We start from the raw sequence: 14787 nt of genomic DNA on the forward strand, positions 1-14787 counted from the left end.
TTTGCTAAAAACTGGGCAGATTTGGAACTGGAGGCAAGGAATAAAAAAATCAGCATGCTTTTGGCAGTTAGTCTCTGGTAGACTAAGGGTGCATATGAACTTGAGCACGCTCCGGGAGAGAGCGCAGAACAGGAAGGCCTGGCGTGCTATGGTCCATGGGGTCACGAAGAGTCGGACACGACTGAACAACAACAACAACAGACTAAGGGTGCAATCCTATGAAGATAGTTGCCAGCCTCCAAACTTGAAGGCTGGCAACTATCCTATGCAAAGAGGCTGGAGCCCAGAGGGGATCCTCTCTGGATCCGCTCTGGCCACCCTGCATTTCCTGCTTGCCGTGCAATTTCGCACATCTAGCCAAGGACTTCAGAGCAGGAGGAGGGGAGGCTGTGCGGTGCATAGAAAGCCTCATAAAGAGGCTTCCATGGTCTTGTCTCCCTGCCCCTGGGACCGCCCCCTTTCCCCCCATCCTCGCTCCATTTCCAAGTGTGGAGACAGGGAAGAACCATGCCAGCTGGGAGGGGGAGGGGGTGGGGAGCACAGTTTCTGGGAACTGAGCTCAAAGCAGTTCCCAGAAACCGAAAAATCCTATGGCCCTCTGAACAGTGTCTAGTGGCCATAGGATTGCTCCCTAAGAGAATCAAGTTACATTTTAGAGATACCTGTCTCTGCCTTGGTTTGGGAGGATTTCTACTATGATTTATTTAAGGAAGAGACAAAAGATGGTAGAACATCTCACATGGAATTTTTCTTGGAGAATATCAGTGATTTCCCTAAATGGCCACCTGTTACCATGCAGGAAATAAAATCTCTTATACAGATATTAAGAAACAATGAAGCTCCGGGAGATGACTTTATGCTGCTTGAGTTCTGTAAGGATAATGCAGATTCTTTTAAATTAGTTTTATGTTTTAAAATTGATGTATTTACTGTTTGGTTTTCATCTATGCTTATTGTGTTTGAAATTGTGTGAAGACTTATTAAATAAAATTTGACTTATACTGTTCTGGGTTTTTTCCATTCATTAAAGAATTTTATTTTTATACTGCTTATGTATAGTTTTTTTAAGAAAGGTCTTGTTGTTTCTGTGTCCAGGAGCTTCTTTTATTTCATTCCTAGTTATTCAGCAATGGAGATAAGCATCTAGTGTGAGGAACCAAAGTTGATCAGGTAGATTAAGGCCGCGATCCTATACACACTTATGTGGGAGTAAGACTCATTTAACTCAATGGGACTTATTTTTGAGAAGATATGCATAGGATTGCACTGTAAAGATGCTTGACATGTGATAATACCAGGAAGTAAAAGCTTTATTTCTACAAAGTATTCTCAGGATATCCTCCATTTCACTAAAATTATCCTCAGATTCCTATTTGCAGAACAACTGCAGGCACTCTTGGAGGATACTGATTATCTGGACCCATTCCAATCTGAGTTTCATCCTGGTTATGGGACTGAATCAGCCTTGGTCACCCTGATGGATGACCATTATCAAGAGAGGAATGGAGGAGTGCAACCCTGTTAATTCTGCTCGATCTTTCATCGGTTTTTGATACCATCGACCATGGTACCTCCTGGATCGACCCTGTGGGATGGGTATCTGAGGCACTGTGTTACAGTGGTTCCGGTCCTATCTGTGGGGCAGATTTCAGAAAGTAGCATTGGGTGATCATTCCTCAGCCCCTTAGCAATTGAGCTATGGGGTTCTGCAGGGTACCATCTTGTCCCCAATGTTATTTAACGTCTATATGGGGTTGCTCGGAGCGGTCATTAGGGGATATGGACTCAAGTGCCATCAGTACACTGTTGACACATAGCTCTGTCTCCCTGTGACATCTGAATCAGGAATGGCTGTGCGAGTCCTGGGTCAGTGCCTGAACTCAGTAATGGGCTGGATGAAGGCCAGTAAACTGAAGCTGAATCCTGGCAAAACAAACCCTGTGGGTGAGTGGTTTCTGAGTCTGGGAGATAGGCTCATTGCCTGTTCTGAATGGGGTTGCACTCCCTCTGAAAGATCAGGTCTGTAGTTTGGGGGTACTCCTAGATCCATCACTGTCTTTGGAGGTCCAAGTGGCCATGGCAGCTCAGAGTGCCTTTTATCAGCTTTGGCTGGTTCACCAACTACAACCTCACTTGGACAGGGATAGCTTGGCTACAGTGGTACAGGTGCTAGTAACCTCAAGACTGGATTACTACAATGCACTTTATGTGGGGCTGTCCTTAATGCTTCTCCAGAACCTGCAGATAGTGCAGAACGCAGCAGCTCGGCTGTTGTCAGGAGCTGCTGCTTTTCAGCATGCTGCTTCTTTGCTGAGGGGACTGCACTGGCTGCCTATTCACTACCGGGCCCGGTCTAAGGTTCTAGTGCTAGTGTACAAAGCCCTAAACAACTTGGGACCAGGATAGCTGAGAGAGCGCCTTCTCCCTTACCAACCTGCCTGGTCACTGAGGTCATCAGAGGGCATGCTCCTAGTGGTTCCACGTGGACCTGTGGCCCGATTAGAGTCCACCGGGAGAAGAGCCTTCAGTGTGGTGGCCCCCTTTCTTTGGAACTCCCTGCCCCTGGAGGACAGGCAGGCACCAACGCTGTGTTCTTTCCAGCACCTCCTGAAAACACCACTGTTCCAGGAGGCATTCCTTAACTGACCTGCCTTGGTTTGTATTGACATTCTGTTTTTTAAAAGCATAATTTTAATATGATGTTTTCATCTTTTTATCCTCTTAGTATCTTACCTTTTATGTTCGCCACTCTGAAATCTGTCTTGGATATGGAGCGGTATACAAATATTGTAAAATAAACAAATATCCACTCTCAGGCACTCCTGAGACACAAGCATTTATGAGAGGGAGTTTCTCATGTATCTCTGACAATTAAGTTAAAGCATCAAAAGAGTTTGCTACCAGAGTGTTTTGTGAAGCATGTTGCTAATAGTTGCCCTGGGTATATTGTTTTGTAACTATGGCCTTAACATCAAAGGTAAATGGACGTTTTTATCTTGGTCTTTAGGAGGTTGGAAATATGTATGACATGTTCCACACACGGAATTGCCTACACCGCAGAGCCTACCAACACAAAGTTGGCAACATCATTGAAACAATGTAAGTGTGTTTTGATATCCTCAGAGTAGGGCTGTCACTGATTAAAGAAATCCTAGTAATTAATCATATGAGTTAATTGATTGATAATATCTATATAGGTTTGCATATTAATAAAACACTAGTTCTTAATTAAAAGTATACTTTTAGATGGGACATATATATGTTGCAGTGTCATTCCTTGCTCTTTAACAGACAGGGAAATGCCTGTTCTACAGTGGTACTTGTTACCTGCAGTTTTTATAAGTATTTATACTAAAAATGCTAATATAATCAGGGTGTCTTTTTAGTAAAAAAATTGTTGATCGATTAATCTAACCAATTGGTCAATTCAGTTTCTGTGGTCTTACTGAGTGACTGAGGTGATTGATCTCCCACATTTCTCCTTAGTCATTATTCAAAATGGATTTTGTTGAATAACGAAAAGAGTTAAACATGGTTTGAGCTTCACCACCTTTCATTTTGCATTGCTCCCTTCCAGTCGCCTTCAGTTTGGGAACTTTAGTTTCCAAAAATAATCTGAAATTCCTCATTTGGAGATATACTGAAGTTATGAATTCATATTCATTTGTGTCACATGTTTGAAATCAGGATTACAGATGCCTTTTTAAAAGCTGATGATTATATCAGAATAAAGGGTTCTGGGGGAGAAGAATACAAGATCTCTACAGCACTCGAAGATATGGAAGCCTACACTAAGCTAACAGGTATGGGCAGTCATTAATAGTATCTGGGTTAATGGCCAGACATCTATGTCCTAATCACACCAGTTCTGGAGGTATACGAATGATATCTGTCAGGATTTCTGTGTCTTAATAAGGCATTTAAATAATGATTTTATTGAAACATCATGGGTTGGACAGAAGCACTTGTTTCCACTAGTGGTAGTGTGTCCTGAGTGAATTCCACTCAGAAAGCTCTTGCCAGTGGAAAATGGGGAGTGGAAGTTTTTCCAATTTTAGCAGTACCCAGTGCTACCTGTGGTGGGTCCCTCAACCTCCAGAGCACATGTGTGTGTGTGTGGGGGGGACATATGGGGCTGCAAGAGGAGGGGAAAATGGACAAAAATAGCCTCCTCCCTAATTCCACCAGTGGGATTCCTCCACCCTATCAGGAGCTTTCCATGTACGGAAGGAGTCCTTCTGTTCGTGGGATGAAAAGTCTGGATCCAACCCAGCATTTTGTACTCTGTAGCTTAGCGATACACTTTGCTATCTGTGTAAAGGAAGTGGGATGAAGTATTTCCTCATTTATAGTATAAGTGAGATATTCAATCCCCTCTGTAACATCTCTTCAGGAAGCTAAGATTCTGTATTGGAAACCTAAAGCATTACTTCCACTGTTTGTAAGGTTGGTATCCTGTGTGTAGAAAAGAGCACAAAGAAAGACTGAAGGACCTTGCTAGTGGATTGTGTTTTGCAAATATGCAAAAGGAAAGTCGCAGTTGGCTGTGATTATAATAACAAGAAAGACAAGTCATTTGTTTGATTCTGGGAGATGCTCATATATTTTTCAAGTATGCAAAATAAAATTCCCAGCTACATTTAATGACTCTTGATTTATTTGTTTTAATATTGACAGATGAGATCTTTCTACAGATTCTGCACTCTGATCAACCATTGCTGAATGAAGCCAGGGACATTTTGTGTAAAATAGAGCAGCGTGACCTGTATAGATACCTGGGAGAGACTCAGCCTCCAGAGGGCAAGGAAATTACAAAGGTAAGCCCAGATTCCCAAGCTTCATTGGTTAGGCCTTTTCACTGTACTAACTCATTCAGCTGTGATCATAGGGTGATGTGCTGATGACTTTCAAAGTGCTGGTTTTGACCTTTAAAGCCTTAAACAGTTTGGGACCAAGTTACTTGAAGGACCGTCTACACCCATATCAGCCTGCCCACACTTTAAGATCAGAAAGAGAGGCCCTTCTCATTTGCCCACCCGTGAGAGCAGTCAGGTGAGTGAACACACGTGAGAGGGCCTTCTCTGCAGTGGCTCCACACCTTTGGAACAAGCTGCCATCGGAGGTCCGCCATGCTCCATCACTGTAGACGTTTAAGAAGGCCTTGAAAACATATTATTTTACCTTGGCCTTCTATTGATATGACCGCTACTGTTGCTGCTGTTAACGTCATTGTTGGTTTTAATTGTTGGTTTTATTGTTGGCTTTTATTGTTTTTATGTTTTTAACACTTTTAATATTTTAACTGTTTTTATGTATTTTATGTTATTTTATGTTATTATGTTATTATGTATTTTATGTTATTTATTTTATGTATTTTATGTTTTATGAGGGCTTCTGCCCTGAAAGGTGGCCAAGAAATATTTTAAATAAATAAATTTGGCTGTACTGATGGTAGAAAGAAAAGACAAGTTGCTTATGTTTTTCCAACTTAATGCAGCTAGTAAAGGAAGGGGATTTTAATGGCAGATTGGCATGTCTTGCTTGCTGACATTTTATTTATTTAAAATATTTTGATGCTTTAAAAATATCCAAAGCAGCTCACAAGTGTCATCAAATTAAATAAAAGTACACAAAGCAACAGTAGCTCAAAGCAGCAGTGTAGTTAAAATTTTAATTAAAAACAATTGGATAAATACAGCAGAATCACAGATCACTTGCAGAATAAAGAAGTCTAAACCTCATTATTCTTTGAGATTTGTTTTTAATTATGTGTATTTGTTAGCCACTTCAGTTTTTCAAAGAAAGAATGCAGAACAGAAATTTTAAAACAAATAATATGTTGGTGCTTTGTGGATCTGCTTGGGGAGGGCATTCCACAAACAGGGCACTATCACTGAAAAGTCCCTCTTAAGGTAGAGCAGATGAGTTCAACTGGAAGCAAGCAATCTTTCCAGACTTGGCCTTCGTGATGTGAAGGAGTTTGGGCTAAACTACCCATTCTTGGGCTCAAAGGATTTCCATCTGAAGTGTTCCTGGGAGAACATATTTGACTGGATTTAAGGGAAATGAGCGGTGGAGTTTACTCACTCTAATGTCCAGTCAAATAGTGATTGACTGGGGGCAATGCTGGCTGAGGCTGCTTGAGCGATCTCAGGCACCCCAAGCTAATTATTGGGATCTTTATTATTTAAGATACTGCAGATCTCATCCTTCAGTCTCAGGAATTTTAGAGCAATAAAACCATACAATCATACGAACATTACAGCAGTTAGAATTACCTAAATAAAGTCTTTACCTGGCATCAAAAAAGTATACAACTCTGTGTCAGTCAAGCCTTCCTGGGGAACGCATTCCATAACCAGGATGCAGTGATCAAAATCCTATCCCTGCTCGACTCCAAGGTAATCTTAATTTCCAGAGTTATCTATGGTGAGACCAAATATAATTATGTTTCACAGTATATGATGCATACAGTATTAGTAAATATTTGTGCATAGGAGTAGAGATGACTTTGAAAAATGTACTGCATTTGCCAAAGTAATTATTTACCAAAATAACCAAAGGTCTAATTAAGCAATTTCTAAAAATAATGTGCTCATCAGGCATTTGAATAAACAAAAAGTGAAAGGTTTTATGCCCTCCAGGAGCAGTATGATGGACTGTCTGCTGAAATAGTTGCGTCCAAGCCAGCGAAACCCCCGACAGATGTTGAATTGAAGGCTGTTGAACTGAAGGCTGAAGACTTTATTGTTGATGTAAATATGATTTATTTAAAACACACTTTAAAATATATTACTTTCATTTCTAAATGCATATATCTACAATATACTTAAGTACATTTTCTTTCTGGTTTACCTCTGAAGGTTATCAATATGGATTATGGAATGAAAGAGAAGAACCCTGTTAATAATGTTAGTTTCTACTGTAAGTCTGACATCACTAAGGCAATCAAAATTACTAAAGATCAAGTAAGTAGAAGATTGGGTGGTGGTTTTGCAAATTTATTATGTTGGCTTTTAAGATGATCTGGGTACATGGTGGTGGAAGTTATAAATGCCTCCTTGGCAGAGGGACATATTCTGATCATGCTAAAGGAGGTGGTGGTAAGACCATTATTAAAGAAGTCATTATTGGCTTCCATCACCCTAAATCAGGGGTGGGTGGGTGGCAGATCTCCAGATGTTTTGGACTTCAGCTCCCAGAAGTCCCTGCCAGCATGGCCAGTGGTCAGGAATGCTGGGAATTGAAGTCCAAAACATCTATTTTTTGCTCATCCCTGCCCAATCTGAAATCTACCATTTTTAAATAAAGTCCTTGACTGGGTGGTAGTCCCCCAACTCCAGGTGTTCTTGGATGATACTGGTTTTCTGGATCCATTTCAATCTGGGTTCAACCTGGTTTTGGGACAGAAACAATCCTGGTCTCCTTGGTAGATGACCTGTGCTGGAAAATGAATGTGGGGAAGTATGTCCCTTCTGGTTCTGCTAGACCTCTCAGCAGCATTCAGTGCTATTTACCATAGTGCCTCCTAGGATTTCTTGTTGATATAGTACTTGGTTCCAGTCCTGTTTGTCTGAGCATTTCCAGAAGGTGGTGCTGGGAAATTGTTGCTTAACTCCTTAGCTTTTGGGGTTCCTTGGGACTCTGTTTTGGCCCCTATATTCTTTAACATCCATGTAAGGCTGTTGGGGGAGGTCATTAGGAGTTTTGGGGTTAGGACTAATCAGTATGCTGATAATGCTCGCCTCTATTACCCGTTTTTAACTGATGCCAAGGAGGCTGTGGAAGCCCTAAACCATTACCTGGCTGTAGTGAGGGACTGGATGTGGGTGAATAAACTGAGGCTCAATCCAGACAAGACAGAGGTACTGTTGGTCAGTAGACAATCTAACCTGGTTTTGGGGATATAACCTGTTGTGGGTGGGGTAGCACTCCCTCTGAAAGATCAGATACACAGCTTGTAAGTACTCTTGGATCCAACGTTGCTCCTGGAAAGTCAGGTGGTGGTGGTGGCGGTGGCCAGAAGTGCCTTTGCCCAATTTCGTCTGGTACTCCAACTGTGCCCTTTCTTGGGGAAAGAAGATCTGGCCACAGTGATACATGCCTTAATTACCTCTCATTTAGATTATTGTAATGTACCCTATGTGGGGCTGCACTTGAAAAGTGTTCAGAAACTACAGTTACTGCAAATGTGGTCGGTGGCTAGACTTTTGTCAGCAGTGCACTTTATAAACGACATTACACCAGTCTTGGAACAACTGCACTGGCTTCCATTTCATTTCCCAGCACAATTCAGGGTTCAGGTTTTGACCTACAAAGCCCTAAATTGTATGGGACACAAGTTTTCTGAAGGACCACTACCTTCCATATGAATGTGGCAATAACTTACGTTCATCACTGGAGACCATGTTATATGTCCCATCACCTAGAGAATATGGATTGGTGGATCTTTTTGATAGCAGGATCCTGATTGTGGAACTTCCTCCTGATGGAAGTGAGATTGACTCCCTCCTTGGTCTGCCTTAGATGGGCGGTAAAGACTGTTCTTCTCTATCTGGCTTTTAATGTTTAGTTTTTGCTGCTCTTTAATTTTAACGCTGTGTGTATATTTTATTATACGGTTTTGTTCCTTTAGTTTTATGTGAAATGTTAATGTTTTAATTGTACATTACCCCAAGTGTCTGCTAGATGGAGAGTGCAATTATATAAATCAAATAAATGTGTGGAAACGTCAAAGAAATGGCATGCCAGTGATGGCAACACAAGTCCTATATAACCTATTATATTAATTCTGACTGTGTGCAAGTAGCTTTAAAGTGAAATTTCTTTGTGCCAAGCCATAACATTCTTGTAACTGAATGCTGCTGTTGTTGCTTTTATAGCAGTTCAGAATTTTATATTTTGCTGCTTGGGAAAATATGAGATATTCATTAAAGTTTCTTCTGACAAAGAGATAAAGGGAGGTGTGTATGTATTTTAATTCTGCTTGCCTTGTATCTTAAGGTTTCAAAGCTTCTACCAGAAAAATTTGCAGAACAACTCATCAGGGTTTATTGTAAGAAAAAGGATGAAAAGATCATCTATGTTGCTACAAAACATTTCATTCAGTGGTGCATAAACAAGGATTTCACTAAACCACGGGTAAGAAATTCTTTGGCAACCACAAGTTTTATACTTGGAACGTGTCATCTCCAAATAAAGATTTTGGAGGTTCCGACTCATAAAATGTGTTGGACATCAGTGTGTGTCTCAATGTAGAGATTTAGATCTACCTAATTCTCAATATCTCTTTTGTCCCACACCTGTTAATTCCTCTATATTCTGGGGCACTCTTCAATTGATTCTTTTAGTGCACAACACTAAATGAGCCCCTCCAGCCCGTTTTGTGCCCCCCCTGTTGCCCCCCAAAGTGCTGCCACTGCAACAGCAATGGCAAAAAGACAAATTTCCCCTTTAAAAAAAGGCGCACAATAAGTGCGTGCTTTGTTTTAATGGCAAATTGCACTCTTTGGGGTCTTCCAGGAATGCGATTTTGCCTTTAAAACAAGGCATACACTAACTGCACATATCGTTTTAAAGGGAAATATGGCTTTGTTGCTGCTGCTGTACCAGTGAAATTCAGTGACATTTTGGCTGTGGGGGGCGGGGTGTGCAGCCCTTGATGAGATCTAGAGGGTGAAAATTGCCCCCTGGACTCTCCGAAGTTGCCCACCCCTGTTTTAGTGAGTGTGGATGGGATGAGTACACACTCCTTTGGCTTTCTACGTGGAAGTTTAGTATCCATGGACATGCTGTCAGTGAGATGTTTATTCAAGCGTAGTCAGTTCCTGGGTGCTTGGACCCAAGACATTTGTCTTTTTAAATAGTTTATTAATAGATTATTATTATTAAAATTTCTATATAAATCACAACATAAATATACATCCACAGTTTTCTGTTCACAACACTACACATTATAAACCTAAGGGACATGTCAGGCCCCTAGAGTCCAAGTGATCCCAGAAATCACTTTGGGGAAGACAAGTCTAGCCTTTATGGTTGCATTATAAATTAACTATAACATTATCACCAGGTAGAAACTATCCGCAAGCAGTTATCTTACTTGCAAATAAAATGTCAATTACGTAAAATTGGGGAGGTGGGACCACCACAGACAAATGCATAACTACATCATTTACCCATTATCTGGATTCAGACGATCAGCAGGGGAAACAATGCAGCATCTGTTATTTCCCCTGCCCATACTAGTCACATGATCGGGATTACCCACGTTGCAGGTTGCCATGTTGTCCAAATCCAGTGCGTGGCACAGTTGTAGTGCATTTTCACCCACCCTACAACCCATGGTTTGCAATATGGGCTGTAGGGTGGATGAAAATGCACTACGCCCATGCTATGCACTAGGCTCAGACAACATGGCAACCTGCGATGTGATGCAGGTAGGGGAATCCGGTGGGGAATCCGCGGGGGGGGGGAATCCGTTCCTCCCCGCCAGAATCCTTGCGGAGCGGCTCCGCTCCACAAGGATTCCACAGAGCCGAGGGCCGCCGCTTACCTGCAACCGGAGCCCTTCGCTTCCGCACTGCTCGCCATTTTTTTTTTAAGGGCGATCGGCAGGATGTCCCCATAGACTTATAAGCAAAATAGAGCCATGAATCTTGCATATAAGTCTATGTGTCCATAGGCTTATATGCAAGATTCACAGCTCTATTTTGCGTATGAGTCTATGGTGACATCCTGCCGATCGCCTTTTTTTTGAATGGCAATTGGCATGGAGGCATCTGTGCCATCCCACGCGGAATTCCTCCAGGAGAGGAGGTAAGTGGGGCCGATCCGCTACGGATTCCTGAGGCCGGATTCCAAAGAATCCAGCCTCATTTGAATCCATCGCAGATTTCTCTAACATCCCTAGGCACAGGTAATCCCAGTCACGCGACTGGCACACATGGGGGCAGGGGGAACAACTGACACTTTGTTGTTTCCCCTGCTGATCATCTGAACACCCCCATTATCTCCTTTCCACACTGAGGAAGGAGGGAAAACACATACCTGAGACTGATAACAGGTTGCAATTTCTCCCTTGAAAATAAAGTGTGAAAAGGCTCTTTGAGTGTCTTATTCCAGCTGTCAGTGGAGAAGATTAGTGCAAGACTGAATTAACTTTCTTCATTTTGATGCTTTGATAGGATAGTGATGTAGTTGCTCCTGAACTTACTCCAATGAAACCCAACTGGAATGTAGCTGAAGATGACAAAATGCATGGTTCAAAGGAAAACAGTAATGCTTCAAAGTCTAAAACCAGACTTTTTTATGACTGAGTGAACAACTTGAATTTCTGTTGAGTGCCTCGGGTTTTGTTCTATCGAGGCTTTTTATATAATAACATCGTCATGTGAAACAATATGTACAGAATTTTTACTTCAGTTAAGAATATTTTGTAAAACTACAGAATAAATCTGCACAGTACCTTTTGGAAAGCTGCAATGGAAAATGTCTCTTAGAGTAGACATTTTAAAGCTCTACATTTGTTGTGGTTTTTACAAGACAATTTAGGGTGCAATCCTATGGCCACTATGTGGCGGCTAAACGGCCACAAGATTTTTAGTTTTCTGAGAACCGAGCTTGGAGCCACTACTCCAAGGTCAATTCCCAGAAAAGCACCTCCCCGCCCCCTCTCCCACTGCCTTGTAGGCGGCACAGTTCGTCCCCAGCTCCACACTTGTAAGAGCAGCGTGGAGCAGGGGAAAAGGGAGAATTGCTGGGGGAGGGGAGGGGATGGCAGAAGTGCCATTATGACACTTCCTATGCGCCGTCCATCCTCTCCTCCCCGCCCCTGCTCTGATACACCCTGGCCAGACAGCTGAAATCAGCCATCTAGCCTCAAATGCAGGGTGGCTGGAGCGCAGAGGAGAAGATCCCCCCCCCGCCGCACTCTGCCTGCCCTACATTGGATAGTCAGTTGCCTCCACGTTCAGAGGCAGCCAACCATCACCACTGGATTGCACCCTTACTGACTGCCAATGTTAATGTTAATTATCACCAATATTCTCATTTTGTTGCTAGTTTAAATGTGTGTGAGGGAAGTAAGAACTGCCTTTCAAAACAAGTGTCAAAAGCTGTGGGAAAATCTCTTAACACATAAACATCAAAAAAATATGAGGACTAGCCTACTATTTCAAGACATGTTTCATTTTCTTTTGATGAGCAAAATAGTATAGTTTATCTACCAGGGCAAACACTATATACAAAATATATTGGGGGGAGGTTGTATAACCTGTGCTACTTTCCCTAATTTATATCTTTTTGTTATAAAATTTATTATCACATTGTCTTTTTAGAAAAGCTTTTACCATTCCCTCCAATCGTGAGAGAGCTGAAGTTAGTATATGTTGATTTAGAACTAAATGTGCCCTGACACAATGATATAATATTTTTAAAGTTTTAAAAACAGAAACTTTGTTCATTTTTTAATAACCAAAGGAAATACTGGCAATAACAAAACATGCTACTGAACACATACTGGCCTTCAAACACATGCCAGAGAGAAATAATCTGATTTACATAGAGGGATAAAAAGCTGTTAAGCATCTTAAAGGAAGAAGCACATATCAGACTAGAGGACTCTTATACTTCAAACCAGCTTGAATGTATTTAGGCAGAGCATTCTACCGGGTGTGGGGGTGGGGAAGGCACGCCAATGTTAGTGGCTTATACTGGCAGGGACAAAAGGGAGGGAGAAACATTATGTGTCCAGTCTTTTCTAGGTCATTTAGTTTTTTACATTTTCCTTCCCACTGCAGTCAATATGAAGTTGTGTATGCCAACTCCAGGGCTGGTGTACATTTCCTCCCAAGTTGGGGGCATGTCTGGGAACTGGGAGTGCTATATATCATGCAGATTCAAAGCTGCCTCTGATTCACCCATGACATTACGCCCTGATCCACCTCCCTTTTGACTCTACTGATGTTGGGAGTTCCAATATTGGAGAGGCAAGGGCCGCAGACATTTCCATGCAGGCCGTGAGGAGTCATCCAAGGCTAGATCTTCCCCTCTGAGGTCAGACCTCTGTCTTCACCCTCTTAAGATGAAGGGACCATAGAATTGCAGCCTGCTAGATAGAAGCCTCTTATCTTGGAGGTTTCTGAGTATCCTGTGCACTGTCAGGCTGCTGCTAGCAGGGCAGGAGACGGAGGTTATTTTCACCTTTGCGTTTTCTTTTGCGTTTCCCCCTGTAGACAGGCCTCTGAGTCCGTCTAGAGGAGTCGCACGCTGGTGATGGGGGCGGAGATCCCAGCCTCTCCCTTCCCCTCCCCGTCCACAGGAACACCCTTTTTTTTACCTCTTCAAGGTCATCTGAAGTTGCTTTTCCATGAAGCAGCCACCGCAGTTCTTTCTGCAATGGCTGCAGGGGGGCAGGGGAGAGATTAGAATGCAGAGTCCCATTCCCAAAGTCATAGGGAGTGTCCACGGTTTCAGGAGGGAGACTCTGATATCTCTGCCAGGGACCATAGGATCTCTCTGTCCCTGTCTCTTATATCCACAGGTTGCAGGACTGTATTTTTATGGAATAATATGTTGTTCCTTTAAATTATTTTTGGAAACAGATTTCTGTGATGTGCACTTTATGGTGACAGAATTATGGCTTTGTGTATGACAAGTGTGCTGTTTATTGTGAGAACTGAGATTTTAGCTCTTGCCTTCTCTTTAAGCCCCTTCCAATGGATCTGAGAAAGCATCAGAATAATTGTATAAACCTTTTAAATACTGGGTGGGTGGATCTAGAGTCGCCCTACTGCCAACAGAAGGGCTCCTTCAGTTTGCAGAAGGGACTACAATCCAATGGAGGTTCCTGCTGGAAGAAATGTGGGAGATCACTTCTGCAGATCTTTAAGAGCCTGAAAGGTGATACAGGAGCTGGTGAAAACTGCCTCCTCTCCCTCCTCCAGTGGGAGCAGAACTCAGCTCATGGATCCAAGCCTATGTTTAAAATGAACTGTGTTGTGGATATCTGTTAAAACGTAATACAAAATCAAACATTATCCAGTGGTCTGCTGAACCCCTATCACCACCGCACTGCACCTGAATCTGGAATTCTCTTTTGTTTATAAACGCATGGCTGTGCACATCTACCTCACGTGTACAGAGAGTTGTTCAGGTAGACTCCACGGACACAGCATTGCATGTAGGGCATGGACTAGATTGTGTAAAGAGACTCTAGAAGGAGTGGGTTAACTGAGCTCCGTAAGCTTGAATTGGAAGAAAGCTTCTTGCATCTGAAGTTACAATGTTGTCTTTAAATTACATCTTCTGGTTAATATAAAGGGGGCAGGGCAGCACAGCACACATGCAGTGATCTCTGAAGCTGTATTGAATTGTCAGACTTGTAATTATCACACATTCTACATTTTGCATGTCTGAATATGAATCTTGATCTGTGTTCATTTCAGCTCAGTAATAAAAAAATCTGATGGTTGATGCCTTACTTGACTGATCTTTCAAATCTTTTATACAGAACTAATTTATGTAATCTAAATATTCAAACTTGAGCAAATCTAGAATTGTGCAATTATTTTGATTTGATTTGTACCCGTGCCTTTCTATCAAAAATGACACTCAGTTAAAAGCCAGGGATGCTTTGACTTAGATTCCTGCATTGAGCAGGGGTTGGACTCGATGGTCTTATAGGCCCCTTCCAGCCCTACTATTCTGTGAAAACAGAATAGGGAAATCTGCAATATGTATTTAATGTATGAGGCGAGCTCAGCCTCTAACAGTATGTGTGGAGCT

The 14787-nt window shown here is 42.1% G+C and overlaps 1 protein-coding gene across 2 annotated transcripts in view; it reads left to right on the forward strand.

The window, feature by feature from the left end:
• The window catches only part of LOC146348683 (deoxynucleoside triphosphate triphosphohydrolase SAMHD1-like), a 40229-nt gene extending 25752 nt beyond the window's left edge, over positions 1 to 14477 (forward strand). For both annotated transcript variants that reach the window (XM_084853789.1, XM_084853790.1), the window contains 7 exons: positions 3008 to 3099; positions 3688 to 3803; positions 4678 to 4817; positions 6645 to 6755; positions 6864 to 6968; positions 9004 to 9141; positions 11187 to 14477. In XM_084853789.1, coding sequence (XP_084709915.1) covers positions 3008 to 3099; positions 3688 to 3803; positions 4678 to 4817; positions 6645 to 6755; positions 6864 to 6968; positions 9004 to 9141; positions 11187 to 11318 — 834 coding nt within the window. In that variant the 3' untranslated portion in view covers positions 11319 to 14477. The remainder of the gene's footprint in view (positions 1 to 3007; positions 3100 to 3687; positions 3804 to 4677; positions 4818 to 6644; positions 6756 to 6863; positions 6969 to 9003; positions 9142 to 11186) is intronic.
• Positions 14478 to 14787: the final 310 nt, after the last annotated feature.

Source organism: Heloderma suspectum, chromosome 4 (genome assembly GCF_057233095.1).
Source record: "Heloderma suspectum isolate Gila_16-S chromosome 4, 16-S_ref, whole genome shotgun sequence".
Taxonomy (NCBI): Eukaryota; Metazoa; Chordata; class Lepidosauria; order Squamata; family Helodermatidae; genus Heloderma; species Heloderma suspectum.